This window comes from Passer montanus, unplaced genomic scaffold (assembly GCF_014805655.1).
Source record: "Passer montanus isolate IOZ18808 unplaced genomic scaffold, ASM1480565v1 scaffold4, whole genome shotgun sequence".
NCBI classification, from domain to species: Eukaryota; Metazoa; Chordata; class Aves; order Passeriformes; family Passeridae; genus Passer; species Passer montanus.
In genome coordinates this window covers 18,342,301-18,370,297 of record NW_024368818.1, presented here as the reverse complement: position 1 = coordinate 18,370,297, position 27,997 = coordinate 18,342,301, and the positions used below count along the sequence as shown (strand labels likewise).

The window sequence follows — 27,997 nt, the reverse complement described above, 5'->3', positions numbered from 1 at the left end:
TGCACCTTAGTGGGAGAGAAGAGGAAGACTGGACCATAAGGACCAGCAATTAGCTGAGGTGAAGGAGTGCAGGTATACTGATGTCAAAGGAGAAAACCCATGTGCCTCAAATGCACCATCTCTGCGTGCTAAGACCATTCTTACCTTCTCCAAGTAAGTGTAGCTCCACGATTTGCCATCAGCAAAGATTCTGGATGTAATTCTGCCAGACTGATCGTACTCCATTCTTTCTGACATTGTGCCCCTCTGAATCCCTGCAATGTGTCCTCCTGGGGAATAGGTGACATTGACCCCGTTCAGCCTGCTGCTGGGTGACCAGAGACTGGGCCTCCCTGCCTGGTCGTAGAGGATACGGAGCGTGAACTTGCGGTGGTCATCATAGATTTTCTCAGTCCTTGTCACACGATCAAAGTCAAGGGACAGCAGGTTTCTGTTGTGAACCTGCAGGAAAAAGAGGGAGAAGTAGGAAGCTGGAAACAGTGTAAGTTAGAAAGACTAGCCTTGTTTCACCAAATATCTCTTTACATCACACTGGAGAGTATCCAGCTGTTGATTGCTACTGGATAAGACACAATTTTTAAAGCAAAGAGTTGTCCTAACATTGCTTTTATTGACTTCAGCAAGGAGAGAGGCAGAAGTATAGTAATTTTGAAACACCACAGTGAAGGAATATTGGAATATTGCTCATATCCCAAATCTAGATTTAGGACTGCTATAGCAGATGTGACCTATAGAACACAGAACAACTTTTTGCAAGGAATATTTCCAAGATATTCTACTTTTCAAACCTAGAATATTGAGTCTTTTGCTTTCACGCATATCAAAACACACTTGTAGAAAAGAGATGGATGTTGTGCCACCATAGCAGAAATCAGTGGTTTTCTCTGAGTTTACTGAATATAATGCAGGCATTGGAGGTTAAGCATTTCCCCTGAGATGAGATGTGGAGGCTTTAACCACTGTAGATGTTACAAAGAGAAGGACCTTTGACTTCATTGTCCTGGGGTTATTCAGAGTGGCATAATTATACTCTGATCTTTGGAAATGCAGAGGCACTGGAGGTAAGCAAAAATATCGACTTCAAAGGCAAGAGCGGGAGTACATTTCTACTCAGGGATTGCAGTGCACAGCAATACAAAAAGGAGCTGATAATACAACTCATGTTTAGCCATGTGTGCAAGGAGACTTACAAAACCACATCACCACAGCAGCAAAGTACTGGTTTGAAAGTAAGGGGGAAAATCAGTATTCCCAGTAAGAGCTTGCCAGTGAAGACAGCTCTTTCTCCAGCCCACCACTTCCGAACCTCTTTCAGCTAGTGAACATCTTTCCTCTGGAAGGGTGTAGATTCTTCTTGGATGAATCTCAAACTCCAAAAAGCTGGCTTGGTTTTCAGTTCCCTTTGCAGCCCTTCAGGTACAGTCAGTAAACCAGACTTTGCTGCTTGCTATGAAGTTTTCAGATCAAGTTAAAAACACTGCCGTATCCTGCTCTGGGTAACACTGACACTCCTGACTGAAGTGTTCAAAAACATGCAGATGTGGCACTTGAGGACACGGTTTGGTGGGGAATATGGTGGTGGTCCTTATTTTAGTTTGACTTGTAGGACTATGTATGGTTGGGCTTGCAAGAGGAAGGATAGGGTTCAATCAACAAAGAGGTTCCTCAGCCCTGGAAGAACAGGAGAAAGAAAGGCTGCATCACTGCAGTGCCTTTGTCTTGCATGGACAGACATCTGTGCTGAAGCCTGGAGAACAGGGACACCAGAAAGCCAGAATTCAGAAAAAATTATCACAGGAGCTGGGGGAGAAGGAATTGTAATGTACATGATGTAAGTGTGAGGATGATGTAAAAGGCAAGTGAAACAATTTTCAATTTATGAATAACAAAGATAAAAGGTGCATATGACTTCAGGGAAGAAACTTTGTAGAAAGGTAGACAATGCTTTAGATTTACATGTGTATGATATAGAGTGTAAATGTGCAATGGGAGAGAAGAAATCAGTCACCATAACAGGGAAGATGGAAAATAATTTAAAAATCTTAAGTACAGATGCACATATGTAACTAAGAGGAATTTGGTATCACCTTGGCACTTGATGCTAGAGAGAGAAACATGAGAGGCAATTCCTTGCAAAAAAAGAAGAGCAAAGCAGGAAGTTAATAGCGTTTCTGCCTCCCATATATTCACAGAGCATCTCCATCCTGGCAGCTGCAGCTTCTTCTGCTCCAGGTCTTTGCCAAGAAAGATGGGAAGAGCTCTTCTAGGGCTGGAACAGTAATCTGAATGAGGTCTTCCTGAGGAGGAAGGCTGAATGAGGTCTTCCTGAGAAGTATGTTAGCAGTAGTGTCATTCACTGGGCTGGAAAGACCAAACAGCAGGTCCCTGGATAGCTCTTTAAGCTCAGTCCAAATGTCTGTATCCTTTGACTGGTGCCATAAATTGTTCCGCCCTCCCTACGCTCTGGCAAGCAATGTCTGGGCGACTAGTTGGAACCAATCTCCCTTTTCCTGTATTTTATTTTTTAATGATTTGTTTTCTCCTGCTCTCTTGATGTACTGTCTCTTTTATCTGTGAAGTGCTGCAGTGCAAACAGTAACCCCTCAAGGTGATGAGCAAAGTGAATCCTATCCTGCCAGTAGCCTCTGAAGAGGGTCTAAATCTTTTTCATACTTGTTCAAGGGCATGCCTTGTATAGAAGTGAATTTTCTGCAGAAGAACTGACAGGGCTGCAGGCTGCAGTCCAATAACTGTGTTTTATGATGAGCAGCTAAATGAGGTGCCATCCTCCATCCCAGACCTTATTCTGGAATGAAGTCTGAATATCTCCTGCAAAAAGGTTTTGCCCCTCAGAGTGTTTGACAAGGCTTGTGATCAGCACAGGATCAAGACAGGGTAAATTTAAATCCACAGTTCACAGTGGATTTGACATCCCTTTAAAATGTGTGAGAGACTAAATTTAACCCCTAACTCACGTTCCACAGTACTTTATTCAATCTCTTAGCTTCCTCTGCAGAAAAAAGAGCATAAACACACCAACACCTCTTATTTCTCCAATGCCTTCTTTGGCACTTCTTTAGCTTAAATGATAATTAAACAACATGCATTGATCTCCCTGGGAACACAACAGTACAAAAAGGGAGATGATTCTCATGAAAACAACCTGGCAACCTTCAGCAGAGGAGGGCACAAAATACTCCTGCAATGACTCCAGGTGCCAACAACATTCATGTGATGAATGGCTGCCCACAAAGGAACTTCCCCAGCAAACTGCTAGAACTGTTGGAGTGGCCATAGCCAGACCTCAATGTCTTGCAGCAACTGTGGTTAGCACCCTATCCTGCTCTGGTCATGTTGGCTCTGGGGATTTCTGGGATACTAGGTCTTGATGCCACCATCAACCTGCTGCCAAGGTCTTGGAAAAAAAAAAGTGATTTATGACTGGAGTCACCATGGTTAAATAAATAATAGAACTGAGCCAGCAGCTCTGTCTCTTTTTGCTGTCCTATTTGCTGTAGTGTCAGAGATTATTTTACATCCTTCTTTATTGAAAAACTCAAGTTTGTTTAATAAAAAAAAAAAGGAAGAGTCCTGTTCCTTGAAGCAGGATTTACTTAATTTTCTCTCTGCAAATGAAGTTTGTTGCTGGTGTTGGCCAGTGATGGGTGGAATTCATAGCCAGCAAATCTGCAGAGAAAACTCACTGCTGGGTGGGTGGATAGAGAATCACAACTTTTCATAGGGTGTGTGGGACAGCAGAAGTGAGAGGGGCTGCTTTAACATATTTGTGCTGGTCAAGTACAAAGCCAGGTCAGCACAGGCGGAACAGGGAAAAAGGTATCAGGGTTCTCCCCTTTCCCTTAATCTGTGCAGAAGTCCCTGCCGTGTACCTTATCCATGCAATAAGGAACTGTGTATTGTGTTATTTCCTAGGGAGGGTCAGGGAGGCAGCTGTGGAAGTGGCCCCATTGTGCTGGGTGCTGGCCGAGTTCATGGCAACAGGCTGCCAGTCCCCAAGCACATCATGGGAGGAAGAGGCACAACTCATAACAAGTGGATCCTTGTGATGACAGCAGAAAGGATCACTCTTTTACAGTGTCCAGATCCTGTTGTCCTCACTTCAAAGGCTTAATGAAATGATGCTGGAGCCTCTTTGGGATGTTCTTTTCCTGTGAAGCACTATGTCTTTGCTGCTGTCTCATGTGAGCAGTGGGGTGAGAGGGAGACAGAAAGTAGTAACTTAGTCACATATAGCAGAAAATGTTAACATTTCCCAAATGAACAAAAACATGTTGAATTTAGTTTTTCTAAGTTTCTCTCCTGCCAGGCAAAGCAGCAATTATTGGTGTGAGGGAAGAGAGGAACATCACACAGAGAGCATGTTAAATGTTGTGCAATCCCCAGGGAGGCAATTAGCACCTTGCAGGTTTTTGTATAAGGGGTGCAGATGCTGCCATGCACACACAGACACAGAGCTTAAAACATCTAGTACACCCTCAACAACTTTGAACCCCTGAACACAACCACAACCAAGTCCTTTGACCGTGTAAGATGTGCTTCTGATTCACCAGAAGGGTCCTGATAGGCTCAAAATGTGAATAAATGCTGGCAGATTTATAGGGATACCAGCAACTAACCTGAAAATTAATTTTGCAAGTGTTTTTCCAACTGTAGTACAATATAAAACACAGACACATTTTGTGTTTGAATCTACTGCAAAAATTTTGGGGCATAAAAACTGATATGGGCAGCTGAGCTGTGGCTAAATGAGTGGAAACTGTTGTGAACACCAAATAGCTGTGACACAGCTGCAGATTTCAGAAGGCCCTTTCTTTTCAAAAAAAGACCTTTCTGAAAATTTCATCAGTTATTAAAATTAAATGAAATAAAAAACAAAACAAACAAAACAAACAAAAAAACCACAACCAAAACCAAAGACAAACCCAACAAAAAAGTGTGGTGACACCTGATCTGCAGATACACAGCAGTTCACACTGAAAGAGCAGCTTCAGCTTTCATTACTGCTTGCAATTTTTTTTCTGGTAACAAAATATGAGGCTATTGATGCATGGGGAAAAGAACAGAGACTGAGGTGGAGAGATTGAAGAGAAATACTTGACAAGTGTGAGCGAGGAGAGACAGGAAAAATCACACCAAAGTGGCAGGGGTCATGCAGCAGGGAATAGGGAGAGGTGAAGAGCAAGGACTGGGAAACACATATCCTGAAACCAGAGCACTGATATTTACTGCCAAGCTTAAGTGTGAATAAATAGCTGCAGTCCTTTTGCTGGGGTGGCATTACACAGCACTAAGCATTTTTCTCTGAGGGTCTGAATTTGCCAGGTGCTGAGCAGCTTCCCAGGAACCGTTCATCAGCCTGTGACTCTGAGACTAGCAAGGTACAGGGTGAGTGCACAGGACTTGCTATTACAAGTTCCCAGCTTTGCCAACAGTTAGCAGATGAATTACAGCTTATTGGGCAAGATCTTTAAACAGCCCTGACAAGTATGAGGTGCATTGTGCGGAACAATATTTTCAAAACACATCAGTCTCAAGCACAGAAAGGTCTGGGCACTCCTGGAGGGAGAGTACTGTCAGGCTGCAGCTGCTTGCAACACTTCAGGGAACAATAGCAATTGTGGTGCAACTCCTTGTGAGCCCAGTTCTTCAAAAGGTTCAACAGACTAGCAATTTCAGGGATCCAGAGCTTTTTCTGAGGTTTCCTAATGGACAGTATTCACAGAATCATTGAACGGCTTGGGTAAGAGGGTGCCTTAAAGATCTAATTCCAACCTCCCTGCCATGGGCACAGACACCTTCCACTACATCAGGTTGCTCAGAGCCCATTCAACCTGGCCTTGAACTCTTCCAGGGATGAGGCAGCCACATCATCCTTGGGCAGCCTGTGCCAGTATCTCACCACCCTCACAATATAGAATTTCTTCCTAATATCTAATTCAAACCATCTTCTTTTTCAATTTGAATTCATTCCCCCTTGACTACAAGCCTATGCCCTTGTCCTAAGCTCCTTTCCAGCTCTCTTGGAGCCCCTTTAGGTAATGGAAGGTGCTCTAAGGTCTCCCTGGAGCCTTCTTTTCTTCAGACTAAACAATCTCAGCTCTCTCAGCCTGTCCTGATATGCTTAGAAGGCTTTCAGTGCTCTGCTCTATGACTACCAGCAGCACATGCAGAAAACACCTGCTCTAACTGGTGTGGTATTTTATAGTTACGACTGTCCCAACTGTCCCAGACTTGCTGGAACAGCCTGAGATGATGGTTAAACCTGTGGTGTCTGATGCCAGAGAACTGGTAGGGAGATCAGCACCACCTTTGATGACAAAAGGAACATCAGCACATAAGGAGACATAATGATATATTCCAGTCATAAAGGTTATGTCACTGAGGGTGAACAGACAATTCTCTGTCCTGCAGCTCCATCTCTCTTGCAGACAATACAAATCATACCCATCCCTTTCTGCCATGAGTCTGGGGACTGATCAGATGGGAAGTGGAGGCCAAAAGTGCTCGTGGTTCTCACTTACCCTCAGTCGACGTCCAAAGACGGTGACCTGCCCTCTTGCTTGCTCCTTCCTCTGCCTCCACTCCACAAGGTTGAGGCCGTTGTCGATGGGCAGGGTGACATTCCTCTTCCCCACTGTGGGGTTGACGGTGCCAGCCAGCAGATGCGGCTCGGTCTGCAGGGCCACCTCCATTCCATTGGCCAGCATCAGTCTGAGGGAGCCATCAGCACCGATGTAGTAGCTGTTTCGGACTTGGTCTGAAGACAGAAAAGAGTTCTTTGCTGATCTTTGATGATACAGCTCCAGCTCTTTGCTCCCTCACCTATGCTGCATGAGCATTTCAGATGGTTGTAACCAAATGCGCTCTGTTACTCATCTGTCCCACTCAACGGGAGCAAAACATCGATTTCATCAGGGAAAGTAAACATGGACAATTGCTTTTTCATTCTGATAAGGTTCAGCAACTTATATTCTTGCAGAAAGTCTTCCACAGGTTAAAAAAGTGAAATAACTGTGTAATCCTTACCAAAGGATGCAGGTTCAAATCTCTTCCTCTAGGCTAAAACACTGTGTGGTGAGATATTTGTTTTAAATTGGTCTGACTGAAAACTTTCCATGCTTTTATATCCTAGAGATCCTAATTTCACAACAGTATATGAGAAAGTGGGGCCACCTACTTTCCTCAGCTCATTCACTGTCTCACAAGTGACAGGAAATTGCACAGAAAGTTAATGCTAACCAGTTCCCCAAACAACAGCCAAATCCTTTCCCTTGAGAAAGCTTTCAGGGGCAACTGAAGTCATCATGTTTGGAGAGAAAGCAGAGGCATTAAGCTCCCATACGTCTCTATACATCTGGCCTCCACTAGCTCATGAAAGATCAGATTTTGAGGCCAGTATTTGGGAATTCAGGAGTTGAACAGAAGAACAATCTCTCTTCTACATCCTTCAGGAATCAGGCAGCCTGAAAGCCCATCCTTTGAATCTCCAGCTGGCATTTATCTCTGCAGAGAGTAGCTCATGAAGGGTAAGAAAGCATGAGACTTAGTGCAGAATGGCTTTAAAACATATTATACAAGCACTGCCTTATCTGAAGCTCCTCAAAAGCTGGAAAATATTACCATTTCTGTCTCTCCGGCTACCATAAACTTTTAATTGTGAATAAAAACATTGAAAATTCCCATTAAGTGTTTTTCCTTTCTCAGGCAAGCTGGGTTTTGTTCACTAGTTGCTCTGCCATAGCTCATCAGGAAACAAGATCACAGTGAAATTACCATTTCTTGTCCTCAAGAAATAGATCAGCAAAGAGCACAGTTTGGTACAGTTAAGGAAGGAAAGGTGACAACAACTGATCCTTTTTTATGTGGGTCTCATCCTGGTCCTGTGGTAGCCAGCTGGAGTTCTGTCACAGAGACCTCAGCAGAACCACCGCTTAACTTTACACAGCAATGATAACGAAACCACTGAGGCACAGGATTTTGCCAAAAATATACAGCAGTGATCCTCAATGCAGATCCAAGTATTTTAGCTCTGCCACTGAGTATGTAAGCTGATGGTGTTTGACACAGACTCCAGACAGATCAAACCCCCTGCACACTTGAGTCTGCACATGGAGAGAAGGGCCAGCCAGTTGGCTGCCACACCTTTCTAAGATGTATGGTTTGATGTTGAAGTATTAGGAAATGTGCTTTAAATCAAATCAGTGAAATATCCCTGAACAGGGGATATATTCCTCCCTCTTTTTTGCTTCACCAGGAAGCAGAGGAAGTCTTGAAGATTTATATGAAATTAATCAGACACAGGATGTTCCCTTTGTTTTACATAATCACCACAGAAGGGTTATGGTCACCAGTGCTGTGGTACAGTGTGGGGAATGTAAATCCTCTACTTTCAAAATTTTCCCAAGAGAAGGCTCTTCCCTGGCTCTGGAAGGCATTTCTCAAGGGCTACATGAAATCCATGGGCCGTTGAATGCTGTGTTTTAGACTGCTTTGGCTCTAGGGCACTACTGCCCTACTTTGGCATTGAACAAATGCTCACTTTGTCACTAGTCCAGAAGACAAAATCCCACTGGAGTGTTGATGTGCCTGTTGTAGAAGCTCCTAAATCCATCCTACAGGAATTTGCAATCTTCTGAAAAAATGCCTTCTCAGATCTCACCTGTTCACAGTGTGATCCAGATTTCCTGAAAGGTTCACCAAGAATTTGGTTCACCAAGCCACCTCTTCTGCAACATTATCCAGATCTTTAAGTCAGTTTCTTCAGATGCAAACAGTTTAGTAATTCTATACTTCTGAAGATAGTTAAGCTGTTTGTAATTCTGCATGTCCTAGTGCCAGAATGTCCCTGTGCTGGAGGGCAGAACAATGACAGAATTGACTGTGGCACCATTATGTAACTGTGCCTTCAGTGCTGAGTGTATAAATCACACCACAGTCAATTTTGTCACTAAAGGGCCCCCAACAGTGAGATCCATTGCTTAATTAGGCTCTTGAGGTGAAGCCAACCTCATGTCTGTGCTGTTGCCACACATCTTAATGTGAGTGAGATGGGGTGGGGTAGGTTGCATCTGTCCTACAGGCTCAAGTAAAGAATAAAAAAATCATGGTGCTTCCCTACAGGAATATGGGGACAGCTGGAGGGGGTTGGAACCCTCTCAGCTGCCCTCTCCAGAAGGGTAAAAGCAGTATTTCAGACTTTCAGGTTTTCAGTTTTCAAGCTTTTCATAACAGGCACCTTCTTTTAGGAAAGGTTGATGTTGTTACAGGGAGGGGGAAAGAAATGGTATCCCAGAGATGTGGGAATAAATGTCACTCTGGAATATCCTTGGCCCACTTGGAGCAGTTTGCTCCTCACAAGGAAAAAAAATATTTCACACCCCACTGTAATCAGTCACAGCCAGAGTGAATGAGATTTGGGAAGGAAAGAAAGCAGAGTCTGAAAGTTCCTTCCCTTTCCCCAAGCCCCAGAGAACAGCTGTGAAAGCTCATCCTGATCCTAAGGAGGTTTCAGCTTTTAGAACCCAGAAATCCAAGCTGGCACTGTGCAGTACAGGTTCTGCCACTACCAGCATGTCAGCACAGTGCTCCCCTGCTATTTATTCCTCTTTTGTTTCCCACTTCATTCCCTTTTCCTCCACCTCATCAGTCCTCTGCTTCCCACCTTCCTACCACAGGCACAACTGTGCTCATCTCCACACAAAGCGGTCCCACCAGTCCTACCCCACCTGTCCACTTCTCCTTTGTGCTTCTCCACACTACCTCTTAGCTCAAACACAGACCTTTTGGGCACAGGGATGGTCATTTTTCTGGATGCTTCCTTGTGAATATTTGAAACACCAGTGAACAAAGAATCAGATCTCCAGCAACCAGCTGGAAGCCTGTTCCAGAAGGAGAGCAACTGTTAAGTCAGAAGCCATTAAGAGACTGAAGCAAAGGGGTTGGCTGGAAGTGTGGCTTGATTTATGCAACCCTTTTAGTTACAACAATAATGGTAATGATGATGGAGGACATGTGTTGCATGGGTCTGCATGGCAAGGGGACTGACTGAGAATGGAGCAGAAAAACAGCTGCAGAGCATCCACTGTGCTAGGGAATGAGGCTAAGTAGGTGTGAGTGTGTGTCTGTACCAGCATGTGGGGAGCTCTACTGCACTGAGAATGCAGGTGATTTTTAGTGCTGGGATTATCAAGATGATGCCTGTTTCCTGATCCACTGTGTGCAGTATGGTCAGGAAAAGGATGGGCCCCAACTCACCTTGGAGCAGGGTGTAGAAGGCCCCCGATGCTGACAAATTGGTTGTTATTGTAACATCATCCTTGCTGGAGGTTTCCACCTGGACATGCACGGAGCTGTCGGTGTCGCTGCGGAAGCTGCTCACTTGGCCAGTAGGGAAGGTCACGTTAGTCAGGCGGCCAAAGCTGTCATATCTGAAAGGGAGAATGTAATGAAGTCAAGAGCATCAACAGAGGATGAATTATCCTATAAAGCAGAGATCAGTTCTTTATCATCCAGATTTTTCAGAGAGAAAAATGCACCGTCACTCTTACAGACAGTCTTGACTTTTTCTGTCCTCATGAGAAGAAAATCACAGCTTTCAGATGAAGAAATTGAAGCAAAGAATATAAAATTACTAAATACATATTAGCTTGTATTTTAACAATATTTTTCCAACACTCCTCACCTGCCCTATGCTTCTTGTTTACAACAGTAACTTTATTTCCCATCTACTATGCTATGACTTACAGAAAAGCACTGGCCTGTGCATCCTGTGTAGCAGAACTAGGAATTTCTGAAGCCCACCAACTGATTTGTCTGGTTGTGTCCTGAGCTCAGCAATTTATTTCAATTTTTTCCCCATCTAATTTTAAAAAGCTAAATATTAAGGTAGCAGCAAGGACCAGATTGGCCACATCAGATGGAGAATTGTCCTTTGTGAACATGGTGTAGAGTCCTGAGCACAGCTGAACCCCCGTGTCTATCTTTTACTAGGTTCCTAGGACCATATGGAAGGACTGATTTAAAATAGTAAAAAAGCAGACCAGTTTTCACCCCTACTGTGTCCTTGGCCTTTCCAATGAGGAATCAACATAAGCACCATCTGGGAAGGTTTCTGTGATGTGGACACCTGTGTACCAGGGCCCAGGTAAAATAAGCTTCATACACGTAGGCCCCACAGCAGTTAACAAGCTGGGGGAGTTATTTTTTGGTAAAAAGAGAAACAGACACTTGTGTCTAGAGCCCTCTGGACTTAAGAGAGCAAACACATCATTATGCCTCCCACCTGTGGCATTACAAAAATGTTCACAGACCCAAAAGGCTGGCAAGGGACCTTTGCAGTGAGGTTATTGTAGTAGAAATGGAGTGCAATAGGGAACTCTACTGGCTGATCTCGGGAGGGCTGTTGGACCTTCTGATGAGAGGGACCTTCAGGGAGAGGGTATTTAGTTAGGGAGAAACAGAAAAATTCCAGAAAATCAATAAATATTTGACTTTTTTCAAGTCCTGCCCACAACTCTTTTAATAATGATTTATATGAAACTAAGTAGATCATATTATGAAAATGTATCACTTGGGGATGCAAAGTAAATGGTGGGCAAGCAAAGAGGTCTTGTTCTCCTGTGCTACCCATTGGTGAGCCTTTGAAAGAATGCAGTGTCCAGTAAAGAGCACCATTCCTCAGAATGACAAAGTAATGTAAATGATACATTAAGGATAACAAGCTTAGAAAATCTGATGTAAGAGGCAAAGCCAAAATAAGAGTTCTTTCAGAAAAGGGGACACAAAAAAGTGGGAAGATGCCACCCTAACAATGGGTGTTCTGAAGAGGATTATAATAAATTGCTTATCATGTCTACTGAGGATGTGACAGAGAATAAATGGAAACAAAGAAAATTCAGATTAGAAGCTGTAGAACATTTTCAAGGCCCATGGTTGCTCCAAGCAGAGGAACAGACGGAGCAATGGAAACCCCACTGTCCAACTCTTTTAAGAATGAGTTAGAGAAATGTCTTGGAGGGGATCTGGATACAGATGATCAGGCCTTGGAGGGAACAGATGGTTGAAGTGCTCTTGATGCTTTTTTTTGGGACTACTCTGAGCTGGGGAATAAGAAAATTGGTGGCAGAGATTTAATGTGAGGAAGGGCTGATTAAAAAGATGATTTTTGCCCAAGTTTAATAATTAGGTTATAGTGACTAAGGGGAGACCTCATTGCAAATCTCCGCATCCCTCGGGTTTGGAGACATCATCACATGAGGCTTTTCTTGCCCACTGAGCAGAAGGGTAGGTAGTAAGATAGGAGAAAGCATTTGCCCTCCACAGTCAGACTCTTAGTCATGGATTATCCAAGCCTAGCCCTTTGTCTCATTGAGAAATGGAAAAGAAAGAATAAAAAACAAACAAACAAACAAAAAACCAACAACAACAAAAAAAACCCAAAACAAAACAAGAAAAGGCTGAAAACAGGACTACACTGCAGGAGTTTGGCAGAGATCAGTTAAAGCTTTTCCAAGCAGCTAGCAGCACACAGCCTGGATCTGAGCTGCATCCACGCAAGCACCAGAGCTCAAGTGCTCCCAGTACCAAACAATTTATTCCAGATTTGTGGCTGCCCTGTTTGCACTGAGACAAATGTGTTTTGCTTGCACTGTCTCCAGTCACCTGCACATCTCCTCCTAAACCAGCATGTGAATCTTAAACAGAAAACATCACAGGCAGTCTCTTTATCCCATCTGCTGAGACAAGACACAAAGGACATGATTTAGTCTCTCCTCTGAGCAGAGAAAACATTGTTATCACTGAAGGTGTGTTGTGTAACACCCCAAATTCCTTCTACCACAACATCAGTAGTCCTATATATAAAAATCAGTCTGAACTGTAAGGGCAGAATCAATTTTGGAAACGTTCCAAAATTTCAGTAAGATAAATCTGAATTTCACATCTCTGACTTGCTGGATTAGTAGGTGTGAGTGATTTATTTCTATTGCTTAATTTAGATTTTAAAACTGAGCTGCTCCTAAAAGTAATCGTGATTCACCTCCTAAAAATAATGTCACAAATCTAGATGTGTTGTACTGAAGTCCAGTGGGTGAGTTTGGTATAACAGGTGTATAAAAGGAAGCAGATCTGCAGGTTAGGGAAATAAGGAGTTCAAAAGCCAGGATGCAGGCAGAGAGCTTGTTCATGTGATAAGTGCTGAGTCAATGTCCTGTGAGTCACAGCTTTTTATCCTAATTGAATGGCACTCAGAAAAATGCTGAGAGTGAGCACAAAACCTTTGCTCCATGCAAGTCCTATTTAACTCAGTTTAACGGCCCCCAGCAGCAGCAGACAGCCAACTCTTTATATTCATTAAATCACAGAAATACAAATTGGTTTGGGGTGAAGAGGACCGTACAGATCATATTGTTTCACCCACCTCACCATGGGCCAGGACACCTTCCACAAGATCCCATTGCTCTGAGCCCCATCCAGCCTGGCCTTGAACACATCCAGAGACGGGGCAGCCCGATCCCCTCCGGGCAACCTGTGCCAGTGACTCACCACCCTCACAGTAAAGAATTTCTTCCTATCATCTACTCTAAAACCTACCCTTGTTCAGTTTAAAGGCATTTCCCCTTGTCTTATGCAGGATGTTCTTACTAAAAGACAAGCAGTGCCTTTTCATATAATATTATGTATTGTAAAAGAAATATTATTTTACATAGTATTTCTGTAGTGCCTTTTTAGTAATATTTTTACAATATTCTTGGACTTCAAGCTTCTAGCACTCTCACAAATGGTTCTCCACCTCTGCTGGGCAAATAAATATTATTTGCAAATATGCAACTAGAGAAATCTGCCAGTAACGTTTCCATGTGCAAATTAAGTTAAAATGGCATGAAAAAAAAGAATGAAAGAATGTGATGGCACTTAGACCTCTGTGCACAGATTTTTCTTGTAAAGTCAAAATGACTAAGTACAATACACTTAATTTACATGGTTACATTTTTACAGGTGTACAAAACTCACAGTACTTCATCAAGAGCAAAGACTTCCATTTGGGACTTTGGATCCTGAGAAGTAAGGCTCGTTTTGGGCTAGAACAGTCTGGAATGATCTGCTGGAACTGGTTTAAGATGTCTGCAGAAGTACGTTAGACTTTTGGCACATCCTTAGTCACCCCATTAACCTCCTTCGGAAGGAACAAGGACCATCTGTGTTTTCTGCATGTGCAGGAGCTGCGGCACCTCTCTGTCCAGCAGCCAGACAGGGACATGCCAAGGACTGGCTTTGGGGGGACAGCTTACTGATTTGCAGCTGCAAGAAGGTCCTGCCTTACAAAAGAAGAAAAATTAGAAGGTAGAGCAATTAGATGGTTCCCATTTTTATTATTATTTTTAACTGGTGACAGATGAAGTGTAAAATGCTCACGTCCAGACTAAAGCTCCTTTTAGCACTGTGGTGGCAATGCAAACGGAGATGTGGGAAGCCCATTAGCATGAACACACACAGTGTTTTCTTCTTGGCAAGCAGTTCTTTTTTTCTTTTCTGTTTTTACTCAGAATTGGAGCATTTTCCCCCTTTTCCCCGATTTAGCTCACACATCACATACCTGTCACAAACCCACAGTCTACCAGGAATGTGAAGACTTGCACATCCTAGAGATAATATGCTTAACAAGTTAAATGTGTCGGCTCCTTCCACCTCTGCTTTCAGCCCTATAAAGGCCCTTACAGAGCACACCTCAGCTTGGAGAAGAAGGCCAAATGACTGGCTCTTATGTAGCTGCAGGTGTGCCCTGGTATTTGCAGTAACATAAATCTCTCCTAGTCACCTCATTTTGCAGCTAAGCTGCCTAGCCTGTTTCCACAGCATCGGGATTTAGGGCTGGGCCAGTTTTCATCACAGCCTAAGACTTCTGTGTTCTCCAAATGCTCTGAAAGCCTCAGAATTAAGGAAATACTGAAGCATGGGAGTGCACACAGCAGCCACTTGGAGCAATGAATCCATCACCTGCTAACACAGCTGCTGCCTCCCATTCAAACCTGCTGCAAAGCCTCAGCACTTACAATTACAGTGGCAATTATTAGGCCAGCAAAGGAATCCGTTGCCATCCATTCCCAATTGGAAACGTACTTAGCTAAGGTTCAATGCACAGAATTAAAATGGTATTTGGTGCTTATGAGGTCTAATTGTTGGCTTGTAAACATTCAGAGCTTTCATTTATCACATTACCATTGTGTAGAGACCTGGACCTTGGGAATTCAAGAGCAATCCTAAGTACCATCTATTCAGAAATCAATTTCTTGCCTGAGTTTCTGCATTTTCTCATTTTAGCTTCTTAACATTTCATCAGCCTTTTAAAACACAAGTCAAATAGATCAGAAAAAAACTTACTATAATAATATTGCATTTAGTGCCAAAGTGTCTAAATGGACCTTGCAAACTATATTTTGCATGTGATTATACCAACGTGCACCCAGTGCCTCTTAACAAGCTCGCCTCATCCCAATTTTTCAAACAACATTAAACACAACATTAAAAATAAATCTGTAACAGACAAACCAATAATACTCAAAAATGCATGAAGGCAAGTCCTCTCCCTAATGACCAAAGACCAGGTTGTGGTCACAGTCTGCTGAACTTTCTCATTGCCCAAAAAAGAAGAGGAAGATCTCTTTCTAGCTTTATGATACTCATAATTCCCTTGGTTCTCAACTAAACTTTGCTATCAGGCATTCATTTCAGGGCAAGGCAGTGGCTCAAAATGTGACCTCATGACCTAGTGAGGGTACTGGAGAAGTGCTATTTTATCATGACACTTACTGGAGTTTCACTGCAACTTTGTCAGAGGAACAATAATGAGAATCTCATAATTTTATCATCTAGAAATTGTGGAACAAATGGAACCAAGAAATCTTGCTAAAAGAGGAGGGAGAAAAAAAGCCAAAGGTGTTTCCCATACTCGTCTGCTGCAAGAGTAGAACAAGACCCTCACCTGAACTACACTAAATCAAATCCTGTAAAACTCTGTGTGTGACCTGATAAATCACAGTCACATGGACCAGGGCACTGCCTTTGGCACTAAAAGCTGCTGGTGCTGGGGTGGGACCTCTGCTGAGCCCTGGGGGTCACTGGGAAGCCATTCAAGGTCCTACTGCATGCTCAGTCCAGCTGGCTCCTACCTTCCATCCATTACAGTGTGTGAGGTTTGGCAGAGTTTGGTTCTCTGTAAAACAGCCTCCAGTGCTACAGGGTCAAAGATCCCCTTGCCACTCATGTGAAGACCTGGCTCCATGAGATCCTTTGCCCTCCAGACAACTGTGAGCCACTTCCTGGGGAGTCCGTGAAAAGGTTTTGAATTTCTGGGCTTGGCTGGAGCAATGTGTAAGTGTTTGAGTCTGTACGGGAGGAGGCGACCTTCAAAACTAATTGGACACACAAAGAACCTAAGTTAAAGAGCCTCATCTGGGCTAAATAATGCATAGAAGGTTTGACTTTGGCTCAGAGGGAAATTGAATTAATGTACAGTGATAACATCTCAGTGAACTAATCAAGATAATTGCCGTATTCTTGATTTAAACAAATCCATTAAGAAGAATTTCCGGATTCTGAAGCAGACAAACAGCAACTGCTAAGGAACTTTGTAAAAGCTGGTAGCAATTTTTTCAGGTCAAGTTGAAAAGCAGCAACAACAAAGCATCAAGTAGTCACACAGCATCCTTTGTCTTTTACTGGAGGAGTTGAACAAGAAGTCGTTTCCCTGGCTGAGTTTCCAGATCAACTTCCTTTGCTGCTGATTATCACTGTTACTGTCACCAGTTCAATGGGAAGAAAAGTCTTTAATCCAGTTACTGGACAAGCTGAGCTGCATTGCATTAACTGACAGATAATGTCAAGCCCACTGCAGGGGCAGGAAAGGTCTATATAATGCCAAAACCCTCAAAGTCATCATAGACTGGTCTTGGAGACAGGCTAATTACTGTGGCAAGCTAAGTTTCACTCTCAAACAATAAAGGGAAACTGCACACTATTATACACTGAGTCTTACTCAGAGCTAAACTTGATAAAACAGGCTTGTTAGAGCAGGTTTGGGTGTAGGATGTGTGAAAGGCAGAGCTGTAAGTGCTGTGAATGAGTCTGCCACTGCCTGAAGCCAGCACCACTCTCTTTCCACCCAGAAATGAAGGGACAATGTGCCAGTCCAGCATGAAGCCTTGAAGGACCTGGATTCCTTGGTGTGCCTTGAAGACAGACCTCCAGTACTGCATCAGTACATCCTGCCTCCTTTCCTCCTTTGCAGAGTCACACCAGTGTGCCCACATGTCAGAGCTCTTTGCAGCCTTATGGTAAAGGCTAAGAAATGGCCTGGTAAGAACAGCACCTGGAGGAGAACCAGAGATGCTGGCTATGTTGGCTGGAATTAGATGTTCTTGAAGGTCCCTTCCAACCCAAGCCATACTATGATACTGTGATTCCATGCTGGACACGTAGTGATGCCACTCTCACAACACCACTGCTCTGTCATGCTGGGTTTCTGATTTACGGTCCTTTGTAGACAGTCAGGTGAAAGGTAAATCTTTTGAGGATGTTCCTCCTGGGTAGGAGAACATGGTGCCACTGGTGCAGTGTAAACTTGCCAGCTGGATTTACTTTACTCCTAACTTTTTAGGCAGCTGTGTCCAGCTTGCCCTGGCCCACAAACAACTCTTGTGTGCTGTGAGAAACATGAAACTTTTCCTCAGGGTCAGATTTGATGCCTTTATCTCTTTGGCCATGAGCAAAATAGAAACATGAACTTCACCCTTCCCTCAGTCAGGACTGAAAACTCTTTTAGAACACCTTCCAGCCACTCATGTTCACAGGAATTCTCAATACTTAAGCCTTCCCAATGTACATTTCCTGATGTTCTGATAGAGAAACCAATAACATGAATGTAGTGGATGTTGACTTTATTTGGTTTACACCATCTTCTTCAGCTTCCTTGATAATAAGGAATTCAGACTTCATCCTGCCATGCCTGCACTCATCCCTGCAGCTCGTGTTTCAGTCATGCAAATCCTCTCTCTGGTGACATTGTACTGTAAGAAAGGCATCAGAGTCCTGATCTAAGATACCAAAAAATGGAGAATATACTGCTTTCATGGTTGGCCACTCTACCAGTTAAACCATCAGCCTTACAAAATCACATCTTCTTGTCAACTTGAATTTCTCTAGCTTTGCTTTCCAGCCCCATACACTTCTCAAGCCTTTCTCTGTTAGACTGAGAGTCCCTCTCTAGGTGAGAGCTTTGGCTGACATGTTGTGATCTGGACACTTCCCAGTCTCATTCATGTTGAGATAAATAGATCAAATCTTTCTTCTTCTCCCCATGAATGAATTTTTGAACAGTTTTTCTGCCCAGCCTTCAATTTCCACTGTTCTTCATAAACTGCATTTTTATGACCTGACAATATTAGTCACATGAACACTGCACAGGGAAAAAAATCAGCTTCCTTCTAGCCACTACAAGCAGAGTGTGACAAGTAAATGTATTCATTTAGTTTGTCCATCCAAGCAACAAGTTAGACAGATTTGCCATGGAATCATGTGAGGATCACACTGAAGACTTGATGGCCTGCTACAACTCGGAGAGCCAAGGCTCAGCCCACTTACATGTGCATCCTGGCATGAGACTGTACAAGAATATATTTTGTTTTAATGAAACCTACTTTACCAAGCAATTGAAATATTTGACTCTTATTTCATATTCTAATTTTATCAGTCTGATTTTATATTCTTTCCCTGGTTACACATGCAAAACCTGGACAGAATCAATCCCTCTAAATCACTGATCTGCCTTCCAAGTCCCTAGTGGATAGGATAGGATAGGATAGGATAGGATAGGATGGGATGGGGTGGGATGAAAAAGAGCAGTCTCCAATTCAAGCATGGAAGATTTGGGCTGAACATATAAAAAAGCTTTCTAACAATAATAATAATATAGTAAATACATTGTTATCACTAGCAATATTTATAAATAACTCAGATGACTGACAGGATCCATTTTACCAAACTGTAGACATCTGCAACATAAACATCTGTATCTGAACTCATAATTCTCTACTACCTTTGCAGAGATAAACTGTCAGAATACAACTCTTCTCATCTTAAAGGAAATACCTGACATAAGTCATAAGAAGCTCACCTTGAATGGGCCTGTTTCCCTCCACCTGCCTATAAAGGAGAGGCTGAAGTAACTAATTCAGATATAGACTTTTAACCTGTAATTTTATATAGTTGCATCAGAAACTGTCAGGAACAGTTAAACAGAGATAAGTGATCACAGGTTTGGATGAGGTATCTCTGAAGGCACAGTCACAATTCTATAGTCAGTGATGCTGTGCTATCATACAGTGCTGACTTGCTCTAGTTGAGATTTTCATAGTCCAGCCACTAGAGAATACTGTCTTCCATTTAGCTCTAAAAAGCTTTCTTATGACTCTTCTGAAGTGCATAAAAGGACCAGAATGATGTTTTTCACAAATGCTCTATTTTGTTGGACAGCAAGAAAAAATGGATCACTGTTATAAATATATCCACAGAGCAAGCTGATTTTGAGCTTCTGTCTCGTTTTATCTCCTTTATATTTTCAGTTGCACTTTAAAATAAAAGATTATGTTTGAGGTATAAATCTGACCATTATTAGCTGTAATGTTTAGTTTGCTTCACTGTCTGTGGCTGCATCTGTTTTCAAGCACAGGAACTATTAGGGTTTTTGCAAAAAGAAAATACCTCCTTGATTTAGCACAATGGTCCTGACAATATAGCTGGCTTTCGCTCTTGTGGAGAAAAACACCCTCTTTTTCCTCCCTAAGGCCTTCCTCAAGCAAATTCAAAGTCAGAGATGGAGAGTATTAACTTGGATTCACTGAGGAATATTGCTACAGTAATTGCAAGCAGAACATTGATGAAATGCTAACAACATTTCAAAAGATTCATCACAGAGTTACCATCAGTTCTTTTCAAGGCAAGAGCAGGAGTAGTGAGTATTAAGCAAAGAAATTTGAAACTGGGTCTGGAACATTTTAAGGAGAGAACCAAAGCAACCACATATCAACACACAGATATGTGAATTTTGCCAGCTTTTCTTTCCTGAATCCCTTTTTTTCTTAGCAACTTTTTTGTTTGTCGTCTTGGGAACTGTCTATTCTATCCAAATTGGATTCTTACAAAGGGTCTATTATTATGGCAGCCAAACACTTCCATGTAACCACATGTGGGAAATGATGCATTTAAAGGAGCATTTCAAACAGGTTACACTTGTAAAGAAAAACTAAACTAGGGAAGAGGGAGGAGAAAGGGCTCTCAACAGCAGGATGAATCCTTCTAGGTGCTCTTCACCCAGTTATCTTTGTCCTTTTTATATCAGAAATGTGTTCGCTTTATGATATTTATAAGCGGGGAATTGCTAACAGTAGTACAGAGAAGAAGTACAAATATTCAAGATACTGCCATCTCTGGGTTTTTCAATGCATCCTATCTTCTCTCTGCTTAAAAACTCTTTGGGGATAGTCTTGAACAGTTCCAAGACTACTTTTAAAGCTTAGTGAGGTAAACTGCAACAGGAGGAATTGAGCAGCCCATTAATTACAGAATTGTTTCCAGAGAAAGCTCTCATTAGTCATTGCCAATTGTCATATTACATCAAACACTTCAAACAGGCTCAACAAGGACACTGCAGCAGAGGAGGTCGGTGAAAAGCTGTGAAAAAAGAGGCTCTGGTGGATCTTTCATACTTCCAAGGCTTTCAAAGCCAAGAAAAATTCTCTGACACACAGCCTAAATCTCCAGTCCTGACTACAGTTAAGGAGAACCAGGTGTCCAAATTACTTAGCAAAACTCAGCAGAAATTCTGTCTGACTCTTGACTTGGCAGAGGGAGCTTATTCAAGTTCTAATGCACCTAATGCCAGTATCTAGTCTTTGTGTGAAATCCAACACTCCCTGTTCAGGCCATTTTATTTGGACAATAATTCTGATCAGGGAATTAAATTCTACCAACCTTGCATGGTTCAGAGAACACAGAATGAAGTCAGCAGCGCCAATATTAATAAAATACTTACTCATAAAATGTTGTCCAACCATTTTCATTGCTTTTAGTGGCAAGGAGACCAGAGTTGCCGTGGTAAGTCATCATGGCTACTTCATGCCCCTGTGTTGTTACACTCTTGAGTGCACTGTTGGTACCAATTGTCACCCAGTAGACTTGGCCATCAGGCACCACCAGCCAGAGGGGCATCCCTGTGGAATCTCTTCGGATGTTGACTAAGTTGCCATTATTGTCAGTGATCAGGGTTATATCTCCGTCTCCAGAATAAGTAAAATTGTAAAGATAATCTCCAGTGGTAAGGCTCTGAGTATAAAGGTGCTTCCCACTGGTGTCAAACAAGTAGAGTTCCTGGTCTATGGGTGAGGATAACTCATACAGATTTTGTGTGTTGAGGAATGGTTTGTTTTTCCGAATGAAGCGGATTCGGATGTTCCCCAGATCGGCGACGTACAGCTCCCCATCTGCACACACGGCCAGGGAGGACGGCGCGTTGAGCTTGGCGTCCTTGGCGTAGCCATCGTCCCCCGAGAAGCAGTCGCAGTTGGCATCGTTCTTGCAGTCGCAGCTGCTCGGGGCGCCGGCCACCAGGGAGATCTCCCCGTTGGTGGTGACCTGCCTGATGCGATTGATCTTCTTCTCGTCAGTCTCAGCGATGTACAGGACCCCGTTATGGGACACGGCCAGGGCGGTGGCAGACTCCAGTGTGGCATGGATTGCCACCTTGCTGAGGAGAAAGTGATCCATGCCTGGCACCTGGCAGTGCATGGGCCTCCCTGCCACGATGCGCACCTGGTGGTTCTCAGAGATCTGCAGCACAACGTTGTTGTCGAGGACGTAGAGTGAGTTATCCATGGGATTGACTGCCAGATCTGTGGGCCACTCTAGACGAACCTTCATGGTAAAAAACACAAGGGAATTTTTATAGCAAGATGTTTTTGTACTGCATGATTGCTATAAATCAATCACAATGAGGATGGAATCAACATGGATTGAACGGGGAACGGTTAAAAAACTCCACAACTAATTATTACTTGATAGGTGGCCATAGAGGATATAACCTGCTGTGAGCAAGGGGGCTTAACTCCTGGTCACGTGAAGCAGTCACAGGGGGACACCCACACTCTGCACTGGAACACTGGTGGGAACAGGATGATGGACAGAGGCAAACCATTCCACGATTTTCCCTCACCTGTGCTTTTTGAACTGATGGAAGCTGGACCTCATAGCAGAGACCTGGGACTGTAAATTTTGCTGTGTGAAGTGCTATGAAATCAGACACACAGAACAGTGATTCTTTTACTAAAGGATTTTTCACACAAGTGGCTGAACTCCTCTTGGAAAATGACAAGGAGGGATAGACACAAAACTGGCAGCTGTGCCAGCACATTTGAATATCTGTTATCATTATAACCTATGGTTTTCTGCTTTATGCTGCAAAAATGCAGAATAGCAATTCACAGGAATCTCAGGCAATTTCAGTTCATGGAGAAGAATACTTGTGCCTTCACGGTGATTTTCACATTTTGTTTTAGCATAATGGAAAAATGGGTTCAGGAGTGACATATTGCAGTTCTACACTGATAATCCACTAAAACAGTGACTGGCAACACCACAAGTGAGTAAGCACTAGACTGACTTCATTTCTAGCTCTGCTTCTGCAATACACTCTTTTCAAGTGAGTCTTCTCTTTTAGTTGCCAAACCTAAAATATGTTTACTAACAGAATCCAGAACAATTTTTTTTTGTAAAGAACTCTAAATTGTGCATTTTTTGGATTATTTTATTTTATTTCAAGTTTATATAGAAAAAAAAAATCAGTCTTGTGCTGATGGGAACCTATCAGTTCCAGTATAGTTTCTTTGTTTTGAACCTTCTTTTCCCACCATCCATCTCAGTTGCTGCTTCTCATTTGTCTCATTGTGACTATGTTTAGAGGAATATTTTGTAACCTTATTGGAAGGAGGAGTGGATGCCAGCAGACTCAGGTCCAGGAAACTGTTTCACTGTGATTTTATTTAAAACTGAGAGACCAGGTAAGATTCAGGAACACAAGAAATTCCTATTTTTAAGGCCTGTAGTTCAACATCTGTGCTACAGCCATGCTTTACTTGATGCTTCTATATGCCTTTTCAGCATTTATTTTAAAGGATCAGATGTAAGGTATTTAGTTCATTGTGCCTTCTAACGCCTGAGTGTGTGAGGCTTATTTTCATTGCTAAGCAGTTTGCTGAGCTCTGTCTACTCTGGTTCTCTGCTTGCAAAATCTCCTTTCTTTTCTCAGCTCCTGGCCTATTTTAACCCTTCTTGTAGTAAAACATTATAGCCTGTGGTTTTCTTTTAAATTATTCATGCCTCCATCCCTTCCAGTGGTCTTTAAGCTCTGCAGTCTTCAGTTAGCATCAAGAGCTGAGTTTATTCTGAACTGACAAGGGAATTTTCAATTTCTTAAAAACCATTCCTTGTCAACAGTGGCAGCTAAATATTTTATGTCCTCATGTCCCAGGGAGCCTTAGGGACCTAGCAGAAAAGACCCTTCTATCTGCTGTAAATGATGAAAAGCTGCTTCCCAAGCTGGATTTTATTTTTTAATTAAGCTTGGATTCTTGTTTCTCTAGAACAGGAGTGGTTAATCTGCCGATCCCAGTACAAGTTAATATAAAAATAGTGCCTGTCATTTTATGAAAGGAAAAAAAAGAGTCTTCAGCTGATACATGTTCATCTCAGAAGTGTTTGAACGTGACACTGGCTTACATAGGAGCTACATAATCTGGAAGTAAATAATTTCTAAAGCCTGATTATACAACCGTCTTGTGCTAACTGACCCTGAAATTCACATGAAGAAGAAATTATGTCTGTAAGATGAGAAACATACTACAAGGTGGCCTTTAGCCATCAAAATCTCCCCTCTGCAGAAGGCAGAAAAACTTTCAAAGTCATAATTTCAGCTTGTTCATAAATTACAGACAGTGGGAGCCAGTTGCAAGGAAGCAAGAATAATCTTTTCAAATTAGAGGGAAAAAACAAGAACAGATTCCATATGGGAGCATGGAAATTATCTAGGTAGTTACAAAAAGGAAACCCCATTGACTTCTATTGTGGCTGAATAACAGTACTTAGCCCGCCAGCTGTAATCTGTATTTTCATAGGAGAGGACAACATTCCCGCAGTCAGGCAAACAACAAGTGGCACAAAGGTTTCAAAGGACACTATCCTAAACTGGCACAATTTGACAAGTTGTCCAGTGCCACAGAAAACTGAGTGCTGGGCTGTAACAGATTTCTCTTCTGCACCATCCAGCAGTAAAGCAATCAAAATCAAAATGAAATTTCTTCTTCTTTTTTTCTATCCACCTTGAAGCAGCAGGACTTAAAAGCCCAGCATGATGGTAGCTGCAACCAATTTGCAATCTGATGCAATTCAAGATCCTTGTTTTCCTGCTGTTGCTAATTTTGGCACCACATCCTCCAATCAGTATTTCCTATGTTAATTTGATTCAGGTCTAAAATTGTGCTGGGCCAAATTAGGATGAGGAGAAGAAAAGGAAAAAAACCTTTGATTAGCTAAGATGTTATAAAGGAGCATGGTGTATAGTCCATGGCATATAGTAATAACTGGTCATAATAAAACCTGCTCTCCCAGGAATCTGTGCCTTCCCACTGACTGGAAACTCTGAAAGAAGTCAGTTCTGTGGCTGGGACATGTTTAAAAATCTCACCCCCAGAAATCTATGAGTTAAGGCAGTCAAGTCTTTCCTTCTGTCTTTCTTTCTGTCTTTACAGGGTAATTCTTTTATGATCTGGTCAATTTTAGGTCATAAACTATGTAGAAATGCAACTCTCCTTGAGCCCTTACTTATTTGTCAGACCTGCCGGGGAAGCACACAGACATGCAGAAAAGGGTGAAGGTGTACACTGGCACTCTGCAAAAACAAAACCAAACCACTGCCTTACCTGAGAAATGTCCATAACAGAGTCACAGCTGAGAGGCCGAGCAGATGTCAAGTCATTGGAACCCAACACAGTGGAGATGATCCCATTCTGATCGATCCGCCTGATCATGGTGCCATCCACAAAGTAAATCAGTCCAAACTTGTCCACGGTGATGCCTGGAAAGGAACAAAGAAAGACAGTCAGAAAGTGACGGCAGCCTGACACGAGGAGCCATATCTTTTATCGCGTTCCAAATGGATGAGAGGAGAGTTGGGCATGTGAGAGTCCTGGTTATCAAGAGCTTTGAACTGGCACCATTCCATGGAAGGCACTTTTCAATGTGATTCAGAAATCCTTGCTCGCCCCTGGAAAAGGGCATGGCATTCTGTGAACTGCTGAAATGAAAAGGTTTTCTAATAACTGCGTGTTTTGCATGCTCAGAAACCTTGTTTTAGTGCTTATGGTATGAATGGTAAGCCATGCACGTAAAAATGTTACACTGATGAATCTTTCAAAAATGGCGATAAAAAAAGGCTGTGAAAGGTCCATCAGGTCAATCAAATTCCAGAGGGATAAATGAGAAAGGGTTTTTCCTAGGATAATCCTACTAATATACAGTGTTTCACCCAATTCTGAACTCTGCTAGTGATTAATTTCATTGCTCAAACCTCCTTTGTAGACATACTCCTGTCAGTGGATTTGAGGTCTGCTGACAGCAGTTACAGGCTGCTGAACTCATTTCTTCCCTTGCAGATAGTGCTCTACACTTTCTAATTAGACCTCATAACAGTCTATGAGTATGGTCATTCTAATTTTACATATCAGAAAATTAACAGATAATGCAATTCTCACAAGGGCACAGAGAAAGGTCATGACTGAGGCAGGAGTAAGAAGTTAGGGGCTCTATTCACCTCCTCTTTGTGCAAGTATGAATTAAAATAAATCCATAGTCATTCACCTCATCTACTCTATAAAGGCAGAATATCATTCAGCATAATATCTGAGTGTGTTAAAGACACTAAAAGCTTGTAAAGAAACAGAAAAAGAATGTAGAGGCCTGTAACATCTTTTTCTATGCAAGTGAAAATTCTGCTTGAAATATAAGAATATTAGGATCTTCCTGTTTGGTTTCTTTTGCTTTCAGGGTTAACAATCACTTGGCAAAAGGCAGACACCTGCACTGTGCATCTCATCAAGTATCTGAAGCTATTCATCAGTGGAGAGAGAAATCTACTTTGAGAGTGCAATTTGTATCACCCTAAAGCCCATATCCCCAAGAGATTATACAAATCCTGCTAGAAATACCTTTTCCTCCCATTTGACTATAAAAGGAGACTACAGCAAATATCTCTAAAGAAAACATTTATATTGTAGGCAGATTAAATTAGTGAGCTGAATCCTCACTAGTCTGTCTCTTTGGCTATCATCTTGGTGACAGAAATGATGGAAATTTTGTTTCAGATAGAAAGCTTTGAGAATGTTTGAGGAGTGATCAGACCTTGTGTTCCTCCAAAATGCTGTTTTGCAGCCAGATCCCCTTATTTGAAACATCTACATCCTCAGTCTCCATCCACTGTGAGTCTGCTGTGAAGTGCAGATGCAGCAGTTCACAGATCAAAAATTCTAGATTTTCATAGAGTAGGGACTAATCCTCTGATTGCTTTGGCAACTAAAATCATGGTCTTCAGCCAGCACTGTAAGTATTGCATGGGCTGGAAGCCATGGATGTAGGTGATATGTGGAAAAACATAGCAGATTTGATTATAAGGAAATCCACAGAAGATATTCTGGCCTGGCAGAAAAACATCAGGACTAAGTCATTGTTTGAGAGAAAGAACAAACTTCTGCATTGAGCTGAGATAAAGGAAGGGATTCAGACATGGTTGCAGCCTGTTGATTCTAAGTCAATTAGGAGTCAGAAAACTGATGTTTCAGATGACTGAACTGAATGGGAGCTGTGTATTATTGCCAGGAGGCAAACCCAGCATTTTCGATACTTCTTCACAGCATCACCCTGTTTGAAGGGCATCGCTTTGACCTGGGTCAGATATTTGAGCATCAGAGCTGTGTGGTTTCAGAGTAGCCTCTACAGCAGTGAGGAAAAAAATTACTAGCTGCTTTCAAGATGAAGTTCATTAATTTTGGAGGGGATTATATAGCAGGATTGCTGAGATAATGGATGACAGGACTGAATGACCTAAAAGATTGCTTCAAGTCCTACACTAATACCTGTTTTGAATTCATGCCAAGGACTCATCTTTGCAGGGCCCTGAAACAAGAGTCTCAAAGAGGAGCACAAGGTAACTGTTGAACATCTGAATTTACTGAGGATAGTGAGGCACTGGCAAAAGTTTCCGGAAGAAATTGTGGCTGCCCCATCCCTGGAAGTGTTCAAGCACAGATTGGATGGGCTTTGAATAACCTGGTCTGGTGGAAGGTGTCCCCCCTCAGGGTGGGTAGGAACTAGATGGTTTTTATGGTCCCTGCCAATCCAAACCATTCTATGATCTGATGAATGTTATGGGGGAAGCCACAGCAGTGGTTTCCATTTATTATCACTGTAAATACAAACACATCTCTTGTACTTTAGCACTTCGTTAAATGCTTGCAGAAGGATCTGATGGGATAAGCATGAATATCTCACTGGCATCTATGGCTTTCAGGAAGCTATCTTCACCTGCCATGAGATTTGTCAGCACTATGCCCTCTTCAATGGATCCTTCCAGGATACTGGCACATATCACCTGTCACTGCCATCTGCTGTTGAAGGTCTCTGCTCCTCTTAATTATTTTGCCTACTGAGTGTCAAGTTCTTTCACATTTTCTGGCATTTGCTTAAAACCCAGGAACATAACCGAACTCTTTAAGCAATATGGCAGACGTGCTTTTTTTGGAAGAGGCATGATAGAAGGTTTAGTTGATCTTAATTGGCTTTTGTTAAACACAAGAGTCTCTTACTCTTTCTTTGGTTCACA

At 42.4% G+C, this 27,997-nt stretch overlaps 1 protein-coding gene across 15 annotated transcripts in view; it reads right to left on the bottom strand.

Annotated features, from left to right (window-relative positions):
* The window catches only part of TENM4 (teneurin transmembrane protein 4), a 592,138-nt gene that overhangs the window by 22,471 nt on the left and 541,670 nt on the right, over positions 1-27,997 (bottom strand). For all 15 annotated transcript variants that reach the window (XM_039718527.1, XM_039718526.1, XM_039718530.1 and 12 more), the window contains 5 exons: positions 25,044-25,198; positions 21,107-21,984; positions 10,276-10,448; positions 6,543-6,778; positions 145-441 (listed from right to left, as the gene is read on the bottom strand). In XM_039718527.1, coding sequence (XP_039574461.1) covers positions 145-441; positions 6,543-6,778; positions 10,276-10,448; positions 21,107-21,984; positions 25,044-25,198 — 1,739 coding nt within the window. The remainder of the gene's footprint in view (positions 1-144; positions 442-6,542; positions 6,779-10,275; positions 10,449-21,106; positions 21,985-25,043; positions 25,199-27,997) is intronic.